The 24876-nt window shown below is 55.4% G+C and overlaps 1 protein-coding gene across 2 annotated transcripts in view; it reads right to left on the reverse strand.

Moving 5' to 3' along the window:
• KIF17 (kinesin family member 17) overlaps positions 1–24876 on the reverse strand; it is a gene marked incomplete at its 5' end in the record, with an annotated part of 48069 nt that overhangs the window by 21436 nt on the left and 1757 nt on the right. For both annotated transcript variants that reach the window (XM_082612325.1, XM_082612324.1), the window contains 6 exons: positions 253–400; positions 5130–5239; positions 9815–10267; positions 13754–13943; positions 19423–19524; positions 20433–20579. In XM_082612325.1, coding sequence (XP_082468451.1) covers positions 253–400; positions 5130–5239; positions 9815–10267; positions 13754–13943; positions 19423–19524; positions 20433–20579 — 1150 coding nt within the window. The remainder of the gene's footprint in view (positions 1–252; positions 401–5129; positions 5240–9814; positions 10268–13753; positions 13944–19422; positions 19525–20432; positions 20580–24876) is intronic.

A 24876-nucleotide genomic window follows, 5' to 3' on the forward strand; every position in this document is an offset into this window, starting at 1 on the left:
TCAGACTGCTGGGTTCAAGTCCTGGCTCCACTTTACCAGCTGTGTGACCATGGGCAAGTTACTTACCCTCTCTGGGCCTCAGTTTCCTCATCTACAAAGTGAGGGTGACTGTGGTGCCTGCCTTGCTGGGCTGTTGTGAGGACTAAATAGAACTGAGCCTGGTGCATGGAAAGTGCTCTATGATGCCAGTCAGTGGGGTGAGGAGGAGAGCAGGCTGGCCTCCCTCCCGACGGCTGGGGGGGCGGGGCCCACCTGTCTCCTTGCGCAGGTTCTCCTCCAGCGTGGACAGCTTCACGTCGTACGAGCTGCGCAGGGCGGTGATGTCCTCCTCCAGCCGGGCCCTGGACTGCTGCTCTGCCTCATAGTCGGCCCTCAGCCGGGCCAGGCGCTCTTCGTACTCCTGGCAGAGGCGGGGGGATAGCAAGAGGGGCAGCATTTTACCCCCACTTCCAAACGCAGCTTTCAGTAATCCTCTTGTGTCATTCAAACAATCCAGGAAACACAAATAAGCCAAAAGAACAAAATTAAAATTACCTCCTCAACACTAGGATGATTCCTGGCTGGTGAAGACCCTTCTGCACTTTCCTCTATACACTTTTTTTTTTTTGCGGTACGTGGACCTCTCACTGTTGTGGCCTCTCCCGTTACGGAGCACAGGCTCCAGACGCGCAGGCTCAGCGGCCATGGCTCACGGGCCCAGCCGCTCCGCGGCAGGTGGGATCTTCCCGGACCGGGGCACGAACCCGTGTCCCCTGCATCGGCAGGCGGACTCTCAACCACTGCGCCACCAGGGAAGCCCACTCTATATATTTTTAACGGGCTAATAATATGCGTATCTGTCTGTAATCTATTTTTTCCACAGAGCAATAGATCATGAACACCTCTCTGCATCAACAAATATGTTTTAACCAAAATAGTCCTCAAGCCATCAAAGACGAGATGTATTTTTAATGCATCTGCTTCTCTCTCCATCTTTGCCATCAGCACCAGCTCTCTTCCGGACCTGGTTCCCCACCTCCACTCTTGCTCCAAACCTTTCTCCACGTGGCAGCTACGCATCCATAGATCATGTTTCAATGGCTTCCCATGTTGGAGGATAAAAATCTAACCTCCTCCACTTGACCTCCAGCCCCCAGTGATCTGGACAGCCCACCCCATCTTTGCCACTCTTGGGCACGCCAGGCGCTTTCCACTCCTAGACACGCCCACTCCCCCCCAGGCCCCCCACCCCACCAGCCTCAGGGCCTTTGCCCTCACTGCCTGGCAAGCTCGTCCCTTCAGGCCTCGGCTTGGTAACAACCTCTCAGAGAGGCCTTCCCTGGTTACCCTCTCAGAAGATCGCCACCACCGCTCTCTGTCACTTCGCTTATTTCTTCTTAGCCTGGATCATAAGTTCCATCATTCTCTGCATTTGTTTGACTAAAGATTAACCGTCCAGCTTCCTTGCAGCCTCGGTGCCGCTGAGCAGAGAGGAGGGACTGGGGGCAATCGCTGCTGAATCAGCAAGTGCATGAAGCAGAACTGCTAGGCAGGCTATTCAGGTGTCTGATATGCGTCCCCCACAGGGAGGGCTGGGCCTTTAGGAACTAATGTTCAGCTGTGACCTGCTGTCTTCTGGAGCTGCTCCTGACAGAGGGGCCTGCAGCGGCAGTAAGCCAGAGGGGTGGGACGGGGTTAAAGATGGGAGAGTCCCTGCACACACCCACCCCTCCAGATCCCCCAGAAGTACAGAACCAGCACAGACTCCTACAACAGTACAGACGGCAAGACCTGGGCTCTCGGGGTGGAAGAGGAGACAGACCACCATTAGAATTTAACGTTTTCTGGGACTTCCCTGCTAGTCCGGTGGTTAACACTCTGCGCTCCCAATGCAGGGGGCCTGGATTCGATCCCTGGTTAGGGAACTAGATCCCTCAGGCCTCAACTAAAGAGCCCACGTGCTGCAACTAAAGATCCCACACGTGGCAACGAAGATCCTGCGTGCCGCAGCTAAGACCCGGCGCAGCCAAATAAATAAATATATTTTTAAAATGTAACGGTTTATGCAGCACAGTTGAGATGCATTGAGCCTCAGGGCAATACCTGCAACGTTACTGAGACCCAGGGAGGGTCCAGACTTGCCCAGAACCACGCAGCTCTCTGATGGCCTCATGGAGACCTGTAGCCCACGCCCCGTCTGCTTTCTCCTGCCCCTGCCCCCGCCCTCGCCTTCCTCCTCATCCAGCTGGGATCCCAGGGCCCAGCACTACATCCATCCCTCAGCAAGCACCCCTGACTCCCTCACTTCAGCACCCTCCCCTACTCTCTCCAGCACAGCCCTGACCCCAGTTAAACCCAAGCCTAGGCCCAGTGGCACCTACACCCCCGCAAGACCTGGCTGGAGATGCACACGTGGGCCTGCACACACGGACCTGCGCACTCGCACACACGGCGGCGCCGGCTTCCTTTCTCACCTGTAAATGTGTGACCCCGAATCTCAGAAGGACCTCTAAGTGGTGTCCCACCCTTTCCTAGTCCTTCCACCTTCCCTCTCTCCGAAACCCTCCGCTCCCCCCATTTCCTGGCTGGTCCTCCACAGAGAGCCCTGAAGCGGGCAGAGGTGAACTCTCTCACCCTCCCTCTGCCCGAAAGCTCTGTGTCCTCTTGTGATGGAGGACAAACCATCCAAAGCCGAACCCCTCACAGGAGGACTCTGCTCTTTCAGTCCCCCTCCCTCCTATATCTCGGACTTCTCCCTCTGCACTAGATCATTCCCCACAATCCACAAAACATGCTCTACTACTTCCTTTTTTTTTTTGCCACACCATGTAGCTTGCGAGATCTTAGTTCCCCAACCAGGGATCCAACCCAGGCCCTGGCAGTGGAATCCTAACCACTGGACCACCAGGGAATTCCCATGCTACTTCCAATATTAAAAACAATAAAACTCTGCCTTGGGCCCACCTGCGCCTCTGGCTCCAGCGCCCAGCGCCTAGTAGGTGCCCAGAAAATGTTTGTTGATGACTGAATGGGGTAGGGGGGCTAGAGCGCAAACCCAGACCTCCGAGCCCCGGCTGGCACCTGTTACACAGCCCAGCCTCTTCCAGCAGCAGGAAAGCCGCCTTATACCCACTCTAGAGGTGAGGAAACAGGCTTGGAGAGCTTAAACAACCTGCCCGGGCACAGAGCCTGTAAGAACTGGACTCACAGAATGTAAAAGCTGGATGAGCCCTAGGAATCTTCTAGTCCAAATCCCCTGGTGCAGCTAGAGACGGAAGCCCACGGAGTCAAAGCTGCAGCCCATGGCTGAGCCGACTCCTGGCCCGGCACCCTGTGTGTTACACATGGGGGCCACCTCCCTCATCCTCAGCATCCTGACTGGTTCAGGAATGGAAAGGAAAGCACAGTCTAGGCACACAGAGAGTCTTAAGTGAAAGAACAAATGGGAGGACAGACCCCCTCAACTCTTCCTCTGAGTGTGGCTCACAGAAGAAACTCCAGGGATATAAAATAGAGTTGGTGGTGGCAGCCCCAGGGGACAGCGGTCTGACACAGCGTCCACTAGGCTGCCCTTGAGGAGGAGGCAGGTGACCCCCATCCCCAGAGCAGAAGGACCCTCCAATCACTGGCTACTCCAGCAGCCGGCCCAGAACAGCATTCTTCTCCCTTATGACCACTAGGGGGCGACAGCGCCCTGCATATCACACAGCCAGGATGCCCACCCGCCCAACCTGGCTTCCTCAGGGAGGAGGCTTCCATCCCAGCCCCAGGCCAGGCCCCATGCCCCACGCCCCCCTTCCCCGTACTGCTTTGTGACCAACGTCCACTTGTCCCTACGAGATTCCAAAACACACCCTGAAGTGCAATCTCTCTCATCCTGTGGGCTTGTGCTCAGCCATCCCCAAAGGCTCCCTCCTCCCAGGACCTCCCCACCCCACCCTGCCCTGGGAGCCAGGCCCAGGGCTCCAGAGCTAGCCTGCCCCTGCCCCTGCCCCAGGAGCTCCCAGAGCAGTAGAGAAAAAGGCAGAATTAGTGGCTGAGTTCCCAGAACCTTGACGGGGCCCAGATGGGGCCGTCCAGGAGCTACAGTTGAGCCTCTCCCCAAACAGTAAAAGCCTCCACCTGTCATGGGCAGCCCTTGGGGGCTCTTTGGTCGATTTCTCCCAGCCCTCCAGCCCACAGGACTGAGATTCCCCCAGGCCTCACCCGGTCTGCCTCCCAGAGGCTGGGCCTCAGGCCCCCGCAGCCTGCCCAGGCTTCTGGGGGCCCCAGGGCTGCTTCCATCTGAGGTCATAGCTGAGTGGCAGAGGCCCAGCTGCAGACACGTCCAGGCCCCAGTCTCCGCAGAGCTGTCCTTCCCTGGCATTAGGTTTTCCACCAGGAAGAAGCCAGTGCCCTACTTAAAGGGACCATCGAATGCCAAACCCCACCACATGCTCAGGTCTCAGAATGCAGCCCTCAAATGGCAGAAACCTCCGGAAATCAACAGAGACTGGAGTCAGGACGGAGCCTAAGCTAGGGGTAGGAGGCGCTGCGTGTCTGGCTGTGTAAGTGCCCCTGGGGTCAGCTCCGCATCTGTATATCAGGGTGCTACCTACCCTGCTGGGTCCCAGTGTGCTGGAAGCCACAGTTGTGGGAGGACCCAGGTGCCCCGAGGTGACAGCTTTTGCTGGGGGGCTAACGCCCCACTTATCCACCGGCCAAGTCAAATGGGTGCCCAGGGGTCCCCACGGCCCACTCAGGCTGCCTGCTCTCAGCCCAGAGCCCTTCCACCCTGCCCTCTTCGCCGAGGCACTGGCCGTCCCTACCGCCAGGGATGCCCTCTCCACTGCCATCAACCCACAGCCAGCCCTTCATGCAGTACAGACGAGAGATGGCGCCCCTGCAGACGCCCACAGCCCTCTCTGTTCTGCGCACAGAGGCACCGACAGGGGACGGACTGTACTCTGGAGTCAGGAAACCGAGTTCAAATCCCGGCTTAGACTCTCCTTAGCTGTGTGACCTTGGGCAGGTCATGGCACCTCCCTGAGCCTCAGCTTTCTGAGCTCCACAGGGAGATTGGAGTACCAACCCCAACGTGATGGTGGCAGGGAAATGGTATCTGTTCTGGAGACGGTCTCCGGCTGGGCCCCACCTGCCCAGGGCCTCACCTCCCGGATCAGCTGCTTCTCGGCCTCCGTGTCGTGCTGGATCACAGATGGGGGCAACAGCTTTTCTTCAATCTGGACGGGGTTTGGGGGAACCTGATTGTTCAGCAGGGCTGGGAGAAAAGCAGAAATGAGGGGCTGAAACCAAGGTGCACATGGTTTGCAGGAACTAAGCAAAAATCCGTAAAAAGGCAACTGCGTGCTCATTCAAAAAAGACCTCAAAGTACTGAACTTATTTCAAGCATGTCTCTGTATAAGATGCTCATATACTCATCCAACAAGTATTTCTTGAGCACCTACAGGTTCCAGGGCCTGGGGGTTTGGCACTAAACAAAACAGACAAGACTCCACACACACATTGTTTTCAACTGGGGGAGAAAGGTAAGCAAAATGCATAACATGTTAACAAGGTGATATTTTCTAAGAGAAGGAAAGCAGGGAGGGTGCTGAGAAATAAGGGTCAGGGGGAAGGGCTGCAATTTTAACAGTGTGGACAGGAAAGACCTCTTAGACAAGGTGGGAGGAAAGCAGTTACTTGAAGGAAGTGAGGGAGTGGGGTGGGCAGAGATCCTGGGGACAGACAGAAGGGAATGGTGAGTGCAAAGGTCCTGTGGCAGGCAGGGGCTGTGACTGTTCCAGAAACAGCTGGGAGGCCACTGAGGCTGGAGCAGAGTGAGCGAAGGAGAGTACGAGCGCAGAGCAGGTCAGAGAGGGAAACTTGCAAGCCATGGCGAGGGCTTTAGCTTCAACTCTGGGTTAAACCGGGCCATTGGAGGGTTTGGGCAGGGCAGTGAAAGGACTTGTATTTGAACAGGAGCTCCCTGGTTGCTGTGTGGAGAATGTACTGGGGGGACAATGGCACAGATTCTGGACCTGCTTTAAAGGTAGAGACAACAGGATCTACCGCTGGATTGGATTGAGGTTTGAGCAAAAGTGAGAAGCCCAGGATGACCCCAAGGTTTCTGGCTTGAACACCTGGAAGGAGAGAGGTGTCACTGGCTGGGGACAGCTGCAGGACAAGCAGGTCTGGGAAAGGTCGAGAGTTCAGTGTCCAATGTGTTAAGTTTGGAATGACAATTAGATGGATGGCCAGATGGCCAAGTCTGGAAATCAGACGACATGGTTTATCAATCAGGTTTGGGTTTTATTTCCTGGTATTTTTGACATCCTGGGGGACTTGATGGCCAGGAAGAGACTGCCCCTCCCAGGGCCAGTCAATTCCTAGAGGGAGTAAACAGCTTGTCCGGAGCCCCCTTTCATATGCAAACCAACCAATTCCGAGTCCACACCCACCTCTATCTAACTCTTCCACACAGCCAGTATTTCTCCTGCCCAAAGTCAACCTGGGCCAGGACCAGGCAAGCAGGGACAGCCCTTATGCCCCAATCCTGCCGGGTTTACTCAAGCTAGCCAGTCCTGAGCTGTTTTTCCTGCACGGCTGTGTCTTTCCACCAAAACCCCGATAAAGGCTCTGGCTCGGGCTGTCCCTCGCTCCTCTCTGCCTCCTGACCCACACTGGTGCTTCCCCTTGTGGCCCTGAATGGCTTGCCTCTCATTTCCAGGGTAACTGAGTAACATTACCCTTTCTTTCAATGACATTGACCTCTCTGTGTCATCACTCAGTCACATAAATTAAGACCTGGACATGTATCACACAGCCAGGCTGGGGGTCCACATGTGAGAATCATGAGCATGGAGGTGGTGTTTAAAGATGTGAGACCAGGGCTTCCCTGGTGGCGCAGTGATTAAGAATCCGCCTGCCAATGCAGGGGACACGGGTTCGAGCCCTGGTCCGGGAAGATCCCACATGCTGTGGAGCAACTAAGCCCGTGCACCACAACTACTGAGCCTGCGCTCTAGAGCCCGCGAGCCACAACCACTGAGCCCACCTGCCACAGCTACTGAAGCCCATGCGCCTAGAGCGCCTAGGCGTGCCTAGAGCCCACAACAAGAGAAGCCACCGCAATGAGAAGCCCGCGCACCGCAACCAAGAGTAGCCCCCGCTCACCGCAACTAGAGAAAGCCTGCACGCAGCAATGCAGACCCAATGCAGCCAAAAATAAATAAATAAAATAAATTTATAAAAATTAATAATAATAAAAAAATAAAGACATGAGACCAGTAGAGCCCACCTTAGGAGTGTAGAGAGAGAAAAGGCTAGAGGACCGGCCCTGGGACAGCCTGACATCAGGAGGTTAGGGATGGAGAGACTCGCACAAGGGAGCTGAGAAGGAGCGGCTGCGGAGGCAGGAAGACTAGGAGAAAGGGCGCCCAGGAAGCAAGGGTTTCAAGGAGAAGGGAAGGGATCACCTGAGTCAGCTGATGCTAAGAGGACAGCTGAGGCCTCCTGAGGACCGATCACTGGATTTAACAACCAGGAGGGCATCCATGACAAGCGCAGCTTCAGTGGGATGGGGGCGCAGGGCCTGCCTGGACTAGGGGCACGAGAGCAGAGCATGGAGGGCCAGTGAAAACAGACAAATGTTTCCAGTTCTGCTGAAAGTGGGGAGAGGGAAATATGCCAAAGACCAGAGGGAGAACTAGGGCTGAGAGGGCAGCGGCTCACAGTAATGTAATGCCCGTGGTGGAAACACCTGGAGCTTTGAGTCAGGCACGCCTGGTGTCAAGACCCAACTATAAAGTTAAAGCATCCGGTGTCGTCTGTTGAGCCTTACGTGCCAGGCTCCGTGCTGAGCCCACACGTGAATCATCTCGTGCAATCCTCTCAACCACCCCACAGCAGTAACAAGGCAGGTGCTGTCATTATCTCCACTTTACAGATGAGAACGTTGAGGCTCAGGGGGGCTAAGTTGCTTCCCCGAGGAGCCAGGATGTGAACTGGTGATTACTGCCCTGATCTCAGCTCTCTGCCTGCCCTGCATCCGTCATTTCAGCTTGCTGGGCTCCATGCTCCAGATCCAGGAAGAGGGGATGCTAAGAGCCCTTACCCCACAAGGCTGCCGTGATAACCATGGGAAGTCCGCAGGCATGTCAGCTGCTGGGTCAGGGGAGCCACCGGCAGAGCAGCCCCAACTCCCTCCTGGTACCTCTCGCCATTCCTCCATCTAGCTTCCCCTCACTGATCGGGGGTTGCTAAGCAAGGTCAGGGGTGGGGCAGGAGGGAAAGAGGAGGAAGGCAGATTGCCCAAGTGGAACCCCTCACAGTGGTGTTCAAGGGCCTCTGCACTCCAGTCCCGGCCAACCCCTACATAGCCATCTCCCACCACCCGAGCCGCCAGGCAGTCGGCAGAACACCTGTGGGTCCCCAAACAGACCTTAGAGCTTTGTGCATCTCTGCACAGACTGACCACTCTCATCCTATCTAACAGGAGACTTCTCATCCCCCAAGACTCTGTTCAATCACCCCTTCTCCTCTGTGAAGCCTTCCCTGACTGACCACACCCTACCCCCAGACAGCCTTGGCCACACTCTCCCTTCTGCCCTGCAGCGCTCTGTACAGCTCTCTGCACCAGACGCACACGATGCTCTGCTGGAGTGTCTTTCCTCCCCCAGGGAAACCAGGTACACCCATGAGGCAGAGCCTGGATCTGATTCATCTCTGTGTCCCCATGCCCAGCACAGGTCCACACACAGAGCAGGTATGAATGGATGGGGGCGGGGTGAGAGGAAAGATAGATAAAAGGATGGATGACAGGACAAAGTGAATGAGTAGGTGGACATGTGGACGGTAGGATGGATGGGTGGGTGGATGGATAAACAATGGAGTGGGTGGGAGGACAGGTGGGTTGAATGGATGGGTGGATGGATGGGTAGGTGGATGGATGTGTGGGTAGGTGGATGGATGGGTAGATGGATGGATGCCTGGGTGGATGGATGGATGCCTGGGTGGATGAGTAGATCAACGGGTGTGTAGAATGGATGGATAGAGAGGAAGGTGGGTGGGGAGGTGGATGAACGGGACAGATGGACTCAGGCTCTTTAGTGCTCCCTTCTCGCAAGGGATTCTCAGATAAAGAAAACTCTGGAGTCCCTTGGTTACAAGGACACTGCAGGCCCATGCTCCAGGTATAGATTTCTACCTGCCAGATGACAGCCAAACACCTGGGTGTGAGAGCAGTCATCACAAGGTGCCTAACTGGGAGTGGGCGTGTGCGACGGGGGAGGGTGAGTCACCTAGCTGCTAAGCAGCACAGTGTCACGACGCTGCCATGGAGACAGCAGGCAGACAGGAGGGAGGACGGGTGTGCAGCCTAGAGGCAGGGAACTGGGGACAGAGCCTCCAGCTGATGGGACAGGCCAGGGAGACGGGCCTCATGCTGGGTCATCGGCGAGCAGAAACCATCTGGGCCGTCACCAGCCAGGGCTCTCCCCGGCTATTCAAAAATCTATGCTCAGGGGCTTCCCTGGTGGCACGGTGGTTGGGAGTCCGCCTGCCGATGCAGGGGACGCAGGTTCGTGCCCCGGTCCGGGAGAATCCCACATGCCGCGGAGCGGCTGGGCCCGTGAGCCATGGCCGCTGAGCCTGCGCGTCCGGAGTCTGTGCTCCGCAACGGGAGAGGCCACAACAGTGAGAGGCCCGCGTACCGCAAAAAAAAAAAAAAAAAAAAATCTATGCTCACGTGAAGTTGCGAGGAGGTGGGACATTGCTTCCATGCCCCGGAAGACAAAGGGAGAGGGCCTTTTTCGTCCCGGGCCCTCCCTTCCGCTCCCTCCCCCTGCCGCCCACCTGACAGGTTGCTGGGGCCCATCTGCTGAGCCAGAATCGCCTTGAGCTTCTTGATCTCCTCCTGGTACTCGCGCAGGAGGGCATCCTTGGGGTCCTCGTTGATGCGAGGCTTGTTCTTGATGTTCTTGGCTCGGTTGGCGTAGCGCAGCGTGCTGAGGGTCTCGTCGTAGTTGTCGTCAGCGGGCGACAGGCAGGCCACCATCAGCGTCTTGGTGTTGCCGCCCAGCGAGTCCTGCAGCAGCCGTGTCAGTTTCGAGTCCCGGTAGGGGATGTGTTTGCAGCGCCCGTCCACCAGGGCCGAGATGACGTTGCCCAGCGCCGACAGCGACAGGTTGATCTTGGTGGCCTCCCTGAGCCGCTCCCCCGTGGCACCCGTCTTGGACTGCCGCTCGCTGCCTGCCAGGTCCACCAGGTTTAGCTTGCCTGCCCGGAGGTGGTCCTTGCCCCGCTCATCTGCAGACAGACCAGGCAGAGGGGTGAGGGCCCTGGGGCGAGCCCCCACGGCAAGGAGGCCCTGGGTGCTCCCCACCCACCGAGGGTCTCATCTCAGCTGCACAGGAGCCCCGTGGAGGGGGTGCTAGGATTGTGCCGTTACAGATGAGAAAAGTGAAGCTCAGAAAGGGCATTTAACATGCCTAAGGTCACACAGCTTCCAGGAGCAGAAGCCAGGGCCAACTGACTCCAGGGAGCAGGGGCTGGGAGGCACAGGCTGCTCTCTGAGTGTGGCAGGATTTCTTACGGCTACTGAGACAGCTCTTACAGATTCCTTGTGAGGCAACGGCGGGGCGGGGCGGGGCAGGGGCAGTGGGCGGCAGTGAGGGGATATGACTGGGTCACCAGGGAGCTGAATCCTTCAATGCAAAAAACATCGGCTTTGGGGCTTCCCTGGTGGCGCAGTGGTTGAGAGTCCGCCTGCCGATGCAGGGGACATGGGTTCGTGCTCCGGTCCGGGAGGATCCCACATGCCGCGGAGCGGCTGGGCCCATGAGCCACGGCCGCTGAGCCTGCGCATCCGGAGCCTGCGCTCCGCAGCGGGAGAGGCCACAACAGTGAGAGGCCCATGTACCACACACACAAAAAAAAACGGCTTTGGAGAGCCTTGGACCCAGTTCCCATCCGAGTCTTGCCTCCTACTTGCTGTGTGACCTTGGCAAAGCCACGCACCTCTCTGACCCTCAGTTCTCACATCAACAAAATGAGACTAACGATAGCTCCGCAGCGGCGCTGGTTGTTAGAAGGAGTAAACGGACAGCACACTTGTACGGAGTCCACACGGGGCCCAGCACACAGCAGGGATTCGTTTGCCCTGAGAACAAGCCCAGTTCTGCGGCAACTGCAGCTGTGCTGGCAGGGTAGCCCCGTGTGCTGGGGGTGGTGGGAGCTGGGCACTGGCTGGGAGCAGGGCCCGGAGCACGGGGTTTTGAAGGCGGAGACCTGAGGGATCCGATCTTGATTCTATCCCTCGGCAGCTGTGGAACTCAGGGAAAGTAACTCTGAGCCTCGGCCTTCTCTTAGTAACACGGGAATCTAAGACCCACCCGGAGGGCTGCTGTGAGGATTACACAGAGATCACGGGCGTGAGCGGCTTGGGGTTATGCCTGGCACACAGCAAGTGCTCCTTAAATGACAGCTTGCGGCTCTTGATACTATTAATAATTCTTACTGTCACCAGAGGACATGGTAAACGGTTCCAAATGAAATAGGGTGGAGGAGCAGGGGCTTCCTCCTTAGTTTCCTGCTGGTTGAAACCAGAATTGGCCTGGTTTTGCCCATGAGCACAGCTACCTGGAGTAAAAAGGTCTGGCTGGCACCCAGTGGAAGCTTGGACATGCAAGGGGCTTGATTCTTTGGGCTAGTTTTTTCTTAAGGAGCAGCAGGAAGGAGGGACTTGGAAATGCCCTTTTGGAAAGCTCTTTGCAGAGTGTACCAGGAGCCTTAAACAGGTTTGTACCCTTGCCCCAGGAGGCCTGCTCCAGGGAATCTAATCTGAGGAGATGACTCTAAAAGCAGAAAAGGGGACTTCCCTGGTGGCAGAGTGGTTAAGAATCCGCCTGCCAATGCAGGGGACACAGGTTCAATCCCTGGTCCAGGAAGATCCCACATGCCGCAGAGCAACTAAGACCGTGTGCCACAACTACTGAGCCTGCACTCTAGAGCTTGCAAGCCACAACTACTGAAGCCCGCGCCTAAAGCCCATGCTCTGCAGCAAGAGAAGCCACCGCAGTGAGAAGCCTGCGCACCGCAACAAAGAGTAGCCCGTGCACCGCAACTAGAGAAAGCCCGTGTGCAGCAAGGAAGACCCAACGCAGCCAAAAATAAATAAATAAATAAAATTTTAACAATAAATAAATAAATAAAAGCAGAAAAGGCTTTGTGCACAAAGATGTTCATCATGGCATTATTTACAACACTGAGAAACCGGAAACAGCATTAAGAGCTAGTAGAGGGCTGGGTAGAGGAGGGCGCTGACTGATGCACGGTCCTTCGGCCACCTCCCATGGTCAGGAAGACATGGCAGGAACGATGAGGGAACATTCTCCGGGACGGCATGGGAAATGAAACACGGGGAAGAAACTTTATATAGAGCAGAAGATTTCAAGTGTGTTTAAAATTTGCACAGGGAAAAAAAAGGATTAAAAGAACATATGCTTAAATGTTAACAGTTGGTTGTTTATGAGTAATTTCCCCTACCTTTCTCTAACTCCTAAATATCTTTATTGAACTTATTTTATAATGGAAATAAAAAACATCTTTAAAATTTTTAAAAAGCCTGTTTGCAGGTAGCCTGCCTCATCCTTCAAACCCATCTGCAGAGACCAAGAGGCACCCCACAGGGCCACTCTCTCCTCCTCCCTCCTGATCTGTCCTCTCAGGCCCTAGTCCCTGCCCCCACCTACAGCATCATCATATGAGGATGTGATCACACCACCCACCCTCCCCGTATCATCACCCCTGGGGGAGACTCTGACCCAGCCAGCACCAGGGGGTTGGCCTGGAGCCAGGTCACCACACAGGTGGGCAGTGTGCTGCTGGGGGTTCCGTCAACCCAGGCCTTGACCTTGGGCTGGGATCTCTCCACAGTTATCTTCCTAGTTGGGCTGAGGCTGCTTCCTGCTCCACTGCTCTCCGGAGCTCTGTTTGTGATGAACCACAAACTTGGAGGCAGCTGCAGTGTTAGTGGGAAAAACCCAGATGTCAGAGAAACCTGGGTTCAAATCCCAGCTCTACCACTTAGCAGTTAAGCGGTACCTTGAAGCACTTAAGTAAGACCTTGAACAAGCAGGTCGCTTGACCTCTCAGAGCCTCCGTTTCCTCATCTGTTAATGGGAATTATGCCTGCATTTAGGCCTGTTGTGGGCTTTAAATAGAATGAGGTGTGTAAAGGACTCAGCACAGCATCTACAGGTGCCCTGAAATAAACGAGTTCCTTTCCTTCTTCTTCTCTTTCTCAGTAACTCTTCCAGAAATGTAGGAAGAGTGAGATGGCTTTGGAGTAGAGAATGCTAAAGAAAGAGGAGAATCCAAAAGTTCTGGGTGGCACACACTCTGGGGGCAGACCCCTGGGATAGAGGCCCAGCTCAAAGACTTTCTAGTTGTGTGACCGCGATTTCCTCATCTGTAAAATGGGGATGATATGAGTATCCACCTCATGGGGTTGCTGGAAGCAGCAAATGAGCTAATGCAAATACATTGCATGGCACGTAGTAAGTGCTCAATGGTAGCTACCAGTATTATTATTGTTGTTGTTGATGAAGCTGTTTATCCTGGAAACGTGGGTCCTGGCACAGGGACAGTCCTCTTGTGTTTCCTCCAGGCGACGCCAGCACCTCTTCCCAGTTGGGGCCCTCGAGGCTCCAAGTGGTGAAGGGTCTGGGCTACTAGGAGCAGGCACCCGGCTTGGTGGTCCGGCCCCCTCTGCCCCCACCCGGCCCCACATACCCACCGCGTAGATCTCGATGCTGATGGTGAAGATGGAGTGGGAGCGGGAGGAGTCCTTGTTCATTAGGGTGTAGCCAACAGAGCGGTTCTTCCAGCCCGTCTCCATGACGCGCTCGCACTGGGCCACACTGTGCACCGTGTGCATGGAGAGCCCCTTCACGTACGCCCCCTTCTCCGGGTGCTCCTTCAGCTGCGGGCAAGAGGCATGGGTCAGGGGCTCCTCAGGGAACCTGAGGGAAGGGCCCAGCTCCCAGCACCTCTGCCCTCCTGCAGGGCGGGTTGGCACCTCGGGTTCCCTGTCACAGGTTGGGGGTTTGTCCTAGGTAGAACCAGCCTCAAACCCACCCTCGCCTCTTCCTTGTTGTGGGACCTTGGGTCAGTGACATCATCTCTCTGAGCCTCCGTTTCCACATCTGTAAAATGGGTACAAGGTACCTATCCCTTAGGGAGGTGGTGAGGATTCTGTAAACTAAGGCTCGTACAACGCACGGCATGATGCCTGGCACGTGGTAACTGCTCCATAAATGGCAGCTGCGGACTCACTGTTGTTGTTAGTGCGGTGGTCGTGAAGGTGGTTTCTGGTCTGGGGCTTCAGCTCCCAGGGGCCGACCCTGTCTGTAGTCATTCACCCAAGGGCTCTGAGTGCTTCTCCCCTGACCTGCCAACGTGGCTTCTGCTCGCCTCCCTGCCGCGGCTCCAGGGCAACAAGAACATTCCCAGACCCTTGGATCATGGCGGGTGAAGGGCCATTTGCTGCCCAGAACTCCCACTGGCCCCCAGCCCTCAGCACGATGGCAGCGAGTAAATCAATTTATCTGACTGCTGCATGCTTGCTCTCCAGGCAGCTAAGCTGTTTTGTTGCTGACACAGAGCTGTGAAAAGCAATGTGAGAGGAAATAAAACCACTCTGGGAAGAGCAGAATGAATTAGGACAGAAGTCATCTGTCTGCTGGTCTGAGCCAGAGTAGGCTCAGATGCTTTGCCCCAAGCAGCTTCAGCGTCCCAGGTGGGGCTGGGCCCCTGCTGCAGAGCAGGGCGGGGGGGTGGAGGGGGGCACGCACAGGCTTGCCCTCTCTCCCCAAGTCTGGAGAAAGAGCCGGACCCAGACCGAAGGACTGGGTTTCATGGAACAGATAAGCGACGGAGGCACAGAAAGGTTAAGTGGCTTTTTGACGGTCACACAGCTATTAGTGGCAGGGCAGCACTGGGGTCACCGGCAGTGGAAGACTCCAGAGGCAGGGCTTGGAGAGAGGCTGCAGCGTCCTGGAGTAACTGAAGTTTGATATGACAAAGGGCTGACCTTGACCTAGAAGGTGGCTGTGAGGATGGAGCTCAAAGGACAGGAGCAGGAGAGCCTGCAAACAGAGCAGGGCTTGATGGTAGCCTGGGATGCTGTGTGCCTGCTTCGGGCACTGCCACACTCTCAGAGCCTAGAGGCCTGCCTGGTACATGGTAGGCGCAGGTGACGGATGGCTGCTCCTGGCCTCAGGAAGAACACAGTTTCCTATTCAGTCAGACAGACCCGGGTTAGAAACCTGGTTCTGTGACTTGCTAGTTGGGGAAGTCATTTTGCCTCTCTCAGCCTCGGTTCCCTCATCTGTAAAATGAGGATGATAAATCCTATTTCCACAAGACTTTTGGGAGGATCGAAAAGAGAATGGACGTGAAAGGAGCTCTGGGGGGGTGGTTTGGAGGGGGTTCGGTGAACACAGATACCAAGAGGATGAGGCCGTCCTCTCCAGCCTGAGCAACCTCACGAGCAGGAAAGGAGGGCAGGGGAGGCAACACCTAATGTAGGGGTTTCCCACCCACCCTATTTTTAGGCCCAGGAGGGCTCGTCCCCGTCACCTCCTGACCTCCTGGATCCCTCCACCCCTCCCCTGCTGTTCCGGCTTCCACCCACCTCCGGAGTGTCAGCCGCCAGCCGTGCCCCGCATTCCTTGGTAACTGTTCCTCCGGGATGCCAGGCGGAGCGAGGTCGCCATGGCAACCAGCTGGGATGCGGCCGGGTGGCGGGGGTGGGAGGGGGCGCGCATGCAGGGACCACAGCCGGCCGGGAAACGCCCCCATGGAGGTGCGGGGTCCTGCCACTGGCCCGATGCTGGCTGTGGGAACCAACTGGAGAGGCCCCTGAGGGCCCCACCTCTGCCACCCAGCACTGAGCTAGGTTCCGTGATGGTGGTTCGTGGTGCTGGGGGAGGGGGTGTAATCTGCTTCCCCAAATCCCTTGCTGGCCCTCGCTGATCTAACCACTCTCATTACCAGAATTACCAGGCCCTGTGCTGTGCTGTGGAGCCTGGCCACCTGGGTGCAAATTCCATCCCCACCCTTTACTGACTGTGCCCTCGGGCTGAACAGCAGCTCCTCCTAAGGCTGCTGTGAGGGTCGTACAGAACCCAGCTGCCCCTCCTCTGAGAGAGCTCCGTGCACCCACGGGGAATGTCTCTGAGCACATCTGTCACTGGCGGTCCTCACCCCCAGACAGCCTGGCTCACCAAGCCTGAGGCCCGCGGTCCAGCTGGGCCACGTACAGGCAGCTGCCAGCCCTTGGGCCCGCAGGGCCTGGGTAACTGAACCCATCCTAGGGTCCGTGAGATGGAGGAAGTGGAGGGGGGCGGGCCCTGCTGCCCCAGCTCCGGCCGGCAGGGGCCCTGATGCTGCAGGCTGGCCTTTCGGGGCCAGCAAGTAGGAGCAACTCCCTGTGCCTTCCTCCCCTCCCCATGTGCCTGTGTGGGGGCTGAGTTATGTATGACTCAGCTGCTGCAGCTCCAGGAGAGAGAAGACAGTGGACAGACCCCAGCTGGGTGGCCGGAGGTGCCTGTGTAGACAGGGCAGAGCGCTGCTGTGTCTGCGAGGAGGTGAGGAGGGGGCTGGGGGCCGGTCCCGGTCTGGATGGGGACCGGGGGTGGGGGGGAGTTCACACCCGTGTGGACCTGCTGTAGTCTGTGGCCTGACCTCCAGGGTCTTCCCAGTAAGTCTCTGTTGAATGGATGACTCAACTCATGAATGTTCCTCCCTCAAATGGAACCCCACTACTCGCTTCTCACTGCCCCCCGGGTTTCCTATACTTCCCACCCGGAAAAGTCTGGGAGGAAAGCACCTGACCACTCAGACCCCACATATTCTGGTATTAGCGCCATTACTAGTAATTTTGCTGTATGACCTTGGCCAAGTCCCTTCCCCTCCCTGGGACTCAGTTTCCTCATCTGTACCATGAAAGGACTGGACTTAGAAGCTCTCTAAGGGTCTTTCTGGCTCAAAATTTTAAGGATTTTCCCACTATCTGGCCAGCACAAGCAAGTTTTTTTTCAAAACAGCTGCTCCCCGGGGTCGGATTTGTTCAGCTGGGCCGTACAATGGTTGCGGGTCAGAGAGGAACTCACAGTCCCTCCAGATGAAGCCAGGACAACTGGAAGGCCTAGGGCCAAGTGGGGGGCTCTGGATCTGAGCAGGGAAACAGCCCTGCCCACATGGATGGGGTGGGACGGGACCCAGGTGATCCCAACGTCCTGTCCAATCTAGAGGTCAGTGAGGGTCTGGAAGACTGGGGGGCATCGGCAGCAGCCCCTTTATCTGGTTCTGCGCCCCCTCCCGTGGCTGTCAAGGCCTGTGCCCTGGGGAGATTTAGGCAGTTGGGCCACGGAAAATGTCCAACCCTGACTCTGTGGCTTCCTAACCTAGTGGCCACAGGCAAGTCACCTCCTCTTTCCCAGCCTCCTTTCCTCATCTGTAGCGACCTCCCAGGATTGATGCTCATTAATGACTGACATTCCCCCAGCTCAGGCGTTCTGACTCTGAAGGAGGTAGGTCAACCTCCACCGCTGGTCGTGGGCCTCTTGTGGGGGGCGTGGAGGGGGGCATTGGTTTCTTGGTCGGATAAGAAGCCCCAGAGTCTGGGGGCAGCCACCAGCATGCTGGCCACAGATCTGGGTCAGTCTCCCCTCATTGGGCTCCTCCTTGGACTTTTTTTTTTTGGCCACGCCGTGCAGCATGTGGGATCTTAGTTCCTGACCAGGGATGGAACCCAGGCCCCCCACACTGGGAGTGAGGAGTCTTAACCACTGGACCACCGGGGAAGTCCCTCCTCCTTAGACTTGACCTGGCCCATCCAGCATTCAGAGAGTCCCAGATAGGAGACATAACCAAGCCTTGCCCAAAGGTCCCGGACCTGGTCCAGCCTTGCCACCAACTGGCTGTCCAGTCCTAGCAGGTCACTTGACCTTGCTGGGCTCCCCAAAGGGTCAGCCACATTCTGCCTATGTTTTTTTTTTTTTGCGGTACGCGGGCCTCTCACTGTTGTGGCCTCTCCCGTTGTGGAGCACAGGCTCCGGAAGCACAGGCTCAGCGGCCATGGCTCACGGGCCCAGCCGCTCCGCGGCATGTGGGATCCTTCCGGACCGGGGCACAAACCCGTGTCCCCCGCATCGGCAGGCGGACTCTCAACCAATGCGCCACCAGGGAAGCCCCGTCCTGCCTATTTTGATAGAGCCCTCAGAGCATCTAATTCTGCTTCACCCAGCTGGGAAATGATGTTCTTTCATTCTGATTCTAGCCTTTCAGGAGACTGAGGACAATTTACGAGATGAGCAACGTTCAGTGACCAGTTGGGTCAGCCCTAGTTTTTTCTGTCTTGAGTCCATTTTGCAACCCCCAGGTCATATTCCTCATCCTTTCTCGGAATCCCAATGGCACGAAAGAGCTCACACATCGGGCCCCTACTATGCGCCGACCCTCTGCTCAGCAGCTCACCCTTGTTACCCTCTTCAATCCTCACAACAACATTCTGAGGTCATATCATCGAGCTTTGGACACCTCCACACCAGACCCCTTTCAGAGGGGGACAAGGTCCCAGAATCTGAGCCCATCTGCAGTGGTAAAGTGGGATGTTCGCAATTCAGGAACTTGATGTCAGACAGATCTGGGTTCAGCTCCAGGTTTGGCCAGCTTCCTGCTGTTGAAGCTTGGGCAAGTTAATTACCCTCCGTAAACCTCTCTTCCCACATCGGTAAACTGAGGATAATAATATGGGTATCCCCAACTTTCTCTAAGTTCAAGTCGGAAAGAAATCCGATTTTCACTTTTACCAAAAAGGCCTTTATCGTACTAATGTCAGTCTTTCATAAAAGCAAAGTGGAAACAAGATTTTGGAAAGCAGGGGATACTCTTCCCTTTATGCCATTTCAGCTTACAAAACACTCGCTCTGCTTTCCGATAGTGGGGGAAACCTGTATCTACCTAACAAGGTGACTGGGAGTATTAACTGGGATAACATGCCTAAAGCAGTCAGTAAACAGTAAGTGCTCAATAAATTATCACTATTACCTTTTTAGCTTGAAAGTCCCTTAGAATTTTTCAAAATAATTTTTTAGAAGTGGAACCCTTTTTTCAAATGAAATCCGTCACCAAATTCCATCTATTTCAACAGACGTAAGTGGCACTGCCCCAGAGAAGGCCTCCCCTCCCCTTGCAAGGTGCAGGTAGGCCCATTAACCCCTCCCCTGCCTCACAGACTCTGAGACTACTCCAAAATTCAAGTTCAAAACTTCCCATTCTAGTCTGAACCAGCGCCTGTGTCCTCAGGACCCTTCCCCATATTTCTGAGGGAGCACCCCCAATGCCAACCTCCCCCTCTAGCTGCCCCCACCCACCCCTGCCGGGGCTGCACCCACCTCCAGCTTCTGCTTGGTGTCAATGCCCAGCAGGTCACGGACATCTTCATTGTAGATCTCCAGGTAGGAGGCCCGGACCAGGAACTTGGTGTTCTCTGCACACTGCAGGGAGAGCAAAGATACCTGAGCACCCGCGGCCTGGACATCACAAGAGGACATCGTGGCAGGAGGTGTCCCCAACCTCACCTGGCCCTGCCTGCCTGGCAAGCTCTTCCCTCCTCTCCGGCTTCTCAGAGTGGCATCATTTTCATACTGCTATGGACTCATGCTCTCTCTACAAGCCTCGTGGGAAAGGAAATGGGAGAGGCCTCCCCACTGTTCAGGTAGAGAGATCAAGGCCACGGGTAAGGCCTGGACCAAGCACTGGCCCCGGCAGTTCTTCCAGTTGCCTGATGTTCCTGTGGGTCATCAAAATGGGTTCCAGGTGTAGTACAGTGGGCTCTGCAGCTGACTGGTCCCTGCTTTGCCATTTCCCAGATGCAGGAATCTCTGCGCATTCACGAGTGGTCAGCAGGGCACGTCTCACCAGCAGCCTGGACACTGGGATAACTGGTCTGGGCCCAGCCCATAAGGGCTCCAAGCCTTGGCTTCCCTATCTCAAAAATGAGGATAACAGCTACCTCCTGGGCCAGGGTGGTAGTGAGATAATTATGCAAAGGGTTTTGCACAATGCTTGGTCTGTAGCAACTGCTCAATTAAAAAAGGAAGCTATGATTGTTTACAGCCATTTCTTGGGCCAGCACTCTGGGTCATCATATCCATGTGAAGTGTTATATGAAACGTTAAAATCCAAAAATGGCAGGAGGAAAACACAGCAGGTAGAATTTTCTCAGCTTTAAGTTCTCCCATCACCTCTTCAGAAACCAGAGCCTGCGTCTGCTCATCTGTGCCGTGTCAAGGCCGCTCTGACCTCATCCCACAACCGCTGCCCAGGTCAAAAGTGCTCTGGGACCATTCACGGTAACGCCTGGGGAGTCCAACCCTGCCCCTTCCGTCCCTCAGGCCCATACCTGGACGCTCTCGAAAATGTGCTCGAAGGCCCTAGGGATGATGCCTCTTTGGCAGGGTGGGTCCGGCAGGCCCTGCATGGTGAAGGACTTCCCGCTGCCTGTCTGGCCGTAGGCAAAGATGGTGCCGTTGTAGCCCTCGGTGACACCCTGTGTGGGAGGACACAGCCCAGGGCTCAGCTGGCTGAGCTCAGCCAGGCTTGGGGCCAGGCCCGGGGCTGCAGGGCTGCCTCCTGACTCACAGACTTAGGGCCCCTCCCTGGCTCTCCCACCACGGTGGCACGGGGCTGGGGGAGGGCAGTGCAGAGATGAAGGCGGCACAGCTCTCTCCTCAAGGGGGTCACTGCCCGGTGGGGTAGGAGACTGTCCCTGTGTATGGCTAAGAGCCTGGCCGCCACCCTTTACTGACTGTGCCCTTGGCCTGTCCTTATTCAGGCACATGGAGCCTCAGCTTCCTCACCTGTAACAAAGGGTAAGAACAGCACCTCCTCTGAGGCTGTCGGGAGGTGTACACAGGAATTATTTCACGTGCTGGCACACGAAGTGCTGGCACACAGAGGTAGGCGCTCCCTAAATGTCTGCCTGGAATGTGCAGGAGACAAGACATATACACGTGATCCTCATGTGAGGTGGAGGTGCATGTAATGATGGCGTACAGGACGGGCAAGGAGACGGAGTGCCAAGAGGGGGAGAGAGAAGGTGCAGGAAGAGCCAGGCAAAGCTTCCTGGGCAGGTGGAGGAGAAAGGGGGAGCAGAAAGGGTGGCTTGGATTTTAACAGGTGACAGGAAGAGGAAGGCATTCTAGGTTGAGGGGACAGCCTGAGAAAAGACCAGAGAGGTGAGAGGCTGAGAGCAGGTGGAACTTGGGCGAGGGGGATGGAGACGAAGCTGGGGAGAATTTAGAGGCAAACCAGGTGGCATCCCCGAGGGCATCCTTCATTCACTGATGCGACTGTTCTTTCCATAGGTACCGACTCTCTTCTCTGAGGGGGACTGTGGCTGGTGACAGAGCAATGAACAAAGAAGACACCCTAGTCCCTGCCCTCACCCAGCTCATGAGATCACAAATTCTAGAACTTAGTATGGGGGCAGGGGAATCCTGTGTTAGAATGTGGGCCCAGAGAGCCGTGCCCGGGCCCCCAGGGCCCAGGTGGCGTCTGCACCCATTTCCACTGCAAAGACACATCCTGTAGGGACTTCTCTGGTGGTCTAGTGGGTAAGACTCCATGCTCCCAATGCAGGGGAGGTTTGATCCCTGGTCGGGGAACTAGATCCCACAGGCATGCCGCAACTAAGAGTCCTCATGCCTCAACAACGATCCCGGGTACTGCAACTAAGACCCGATGCAGCCGAAATTTTTTTAATTAAAAATATTTTAAAAAGGGCTTCCCTGGTGGTGCAGTGGTTAAGGGTCCGCCTGCCAATGCAGGGGACGCGGGTTCGTGCCCCAGTCCAGGAAGATCCCACATGCCACGGGGTGGCTAGGCCCGTGAGCCACAACTACTGAGCCTGCGCGTCTGGAGCCTGTGCTCCGCAACAAGAGAGGCTGCAACAGTGAGAGGCCTGCACACCGCGATGAAGAGTGGCCCCCGCTCGCCACAACTGGAGAAAGCCCTTGCACTGCACAGAAATGAAGACCCAACACAGCCAAAAAAAAAAAAAAAAGTTAGCTACGTTTCTAAAAAAATATATTAAAAAAAAAAACAAGAAAGACCCATTCTGTAGACCATTGCAGGGCTCGGGATCCCCAGGGACCGCTGGGGAAGGAAGACTGGAAGTCACGATCCGCAGCTCATCAGAGGGCCAGGTGCTACACACCAGGATGAGCCCCCTGAGGTGTGGGAGAGCCGTGGCAGACCAGTCACCCAACCAGGAGCCTCAGAGGCAGGGCATGCGAAGCCCCAGGGACAACACGGTGCAGTGCCTGGACCATCGATGTCACCCAGACCAGACAAGGGATTCTATATCAAAATAAATATTTTATATTCACTGTCCAGTAGGGCAGCCACCAACCACACCAGAAGTGGGCCTGATGCGACTGAGGAACAGAATTTATGTTAATTTATATTTAAAAACTGAAGCAGTGTAAAATATTTTCCCATCAAACACAACTTTATTTTTTTGTGTTTCATTTCATTTGAACTATGGACACTTAAGCACCTGAATTGAGATGTGCAATAAGTATGAAACACACACCTGATTTCGAAGACTTAGTATGAAGAAACAATGTAAAATATCTCCCTAATAGCTATTATACCATGATAGTATCTATTATTATGTTTTATTGAAATGAAAATATTTTGGATACTATTGGGTCAAATAAAATGTATTATTAAAATTAATTTTAGGGACTTACCTGGTGGTGCAGTGGTTAACAATCCGCCTGCCAATGCAGGGGACATGGGTTCAATCCCTGGTCCAGGAAGATCCCACATGCCACGGAGCAACTAAGCCTGTGCGCCACAACTACTGAGCCCGCGCTCTAGAGCCCACGAGCCACAACTACTGAGCCTGCGTGCCACAACTACTGAAGCCGGCACGCCTAGAGCCCGTGGTCCACAACAAGAGAGGCCACCGCAATGAGAAGCCCACCTCCGCAGTGAAGAGCAGACCCCACTCGCCGCAATTGGAGAAAAGCCCACGCGCAGCAACGAAGACCCAACACAGCCAAAAATAAATAAATAAATTTATATTTTTAAAAATCAAATAAAACTGAAATTCAGTTCCTCAAAAGCACTAGCCTCATATCAAGTGCTCACTTGCCACATACGGCTGGTAGTCCCTAATTGGACAACCCAGAAACAGAACATTTCCACCACTGCAGAAAGTCCTGCAGAACCACACTGCTGTGAAGAAGACAACTTTACATGCATTAAGGCAAAACATAAGATTTCAGAAACGCTTCACCCATCAACTGATACCTCCAGACCCACCAGAGACGTGCGCACACGTGGAGCAGGTCCTAAGCGTCAGCCACTCTGTCCACCCCGGGCTCTGCCATGTTCCCCGTGTTATTATTTACTAAATGATTTTCATGAAATCAAACTGTTAATTGACTCTCCTGTTAACTTGATGTCATCCTCAGCAATAATTCCCGTGAAGTTGCGTTACAGGCTGGACATGCTAAATATTTCTTCTACTTCCCATTAAAATCAACGCATAACTATTGAAATTGAAATAACAGCATCTGTGCTAAATTGCCTCATGTCCCCTTTCTGTCTTCTCCCAAGTTCCGTGTTCCATCCAGGGGCCAAATCCTACCACATCAATGTCTCTGGACACCAGGCCCGTCCTCAGTCTGTCCTGGTAGAAGCCACGGTACCTGGTCCCCGGGTGGGTTGGGTGGTGGGTCATCAGAGGCGACTCTAAGGTCATGGGTGTGAAGCGGGGAGGACGGGGAGATGGCAAAGCCACTGGCTGGGAAAGAACCCACAGACCAGGCAGCGGGCTGGGTGTGGAGGTGAGGAGATCAGGGTAGGACATGCTGAGTCGGCTGAAAGGTGGGTCTGAGGTGGACAGCTCCCAGGAGAGTGGAAGAGGTCACCCAGGGACAGAGGAGATCAGGAACAGAGCCTGGATTTAAGGGTGGGGGTGGGGGTCAGGGTGGGGAAGGGAAGGGTCAGTCCGAAGTGCTGGAGGCTTCGTGCAGTAGGAACTGAAGGGAAGGGCCTGGGTAGGAGGCCGCCTGGAGGTGGTCAGAGCCCAGCAGGACAGACACAGAGCCGCCCGGCCTAAGGGTGCAGCTACTCCTGGCTCCAAGTTGCTGAACCGTGCTTTGCATATGAGTCACATGCCGCTCATTTAATAGAGGCAGCAGGATGGAGCATGGGGACCTGGCACTGCGCTGGGAATCAAAACCACCCCTAACTCATTCTGTGACATTCAAGGTCTCCGTTTCCGTTTCAGGAATGATGCCTCCAGCTCTACATATGTCTGGTGAAGATCAAATGCTACGTGCTGGTCTCCACCTGAAAGGCCCTTTCCTCCACCTTCTTGCCTGGCTGACTCCTCTCATCCTGGTCTCAGCTTAGATCTCACCACTTCCAGGAAGTCCTCCCTGCCTTCCCATCCCCTCCAAGCCCAGGTTTGCTAGCCTTCTCTATGCTGCCAAAGTCCCCCAGGATTCTCCTCCCACTCATCACCCTGGCTTGTAGCTACTAACTTAGCTGCTCCCCCACCTGATCATGAGCTGGCTGAGGGCAGCGCTCTCCATGCCTAGGATGGGGCCTGGTATGAGAATACTATTTGTTAGCTGAATGAATGAAAAGGAACATATGTCATGTTGAGTTTGAGGCTCTGCGGGATGACTGGAGGTAGGGGTCTGACAGAATCCCCTGTAGCAGTGAACTTGGGACAGAAGTGAGAACTGGGGTTTGAGGTAGCCACTGTCTCCTTAGGTCTCCCCCTCTGGGCTGGGGCTTCCTGGGAACCCTGACAAGGGAGGCTT

The sequence above is a fragment of the Mesoplodon mirus genome (genome assembly GCF_964341445.2).
Source record: "Mesoplodon mirus genome assembly, chromosome: 3".
Taxonomy (NCBI): Eukaryota; Metazoa; Chordata; class Mammalia; order Artiodactyla; family Ziphiidae; genus Mesoplodon; species Mesoplodon mirus.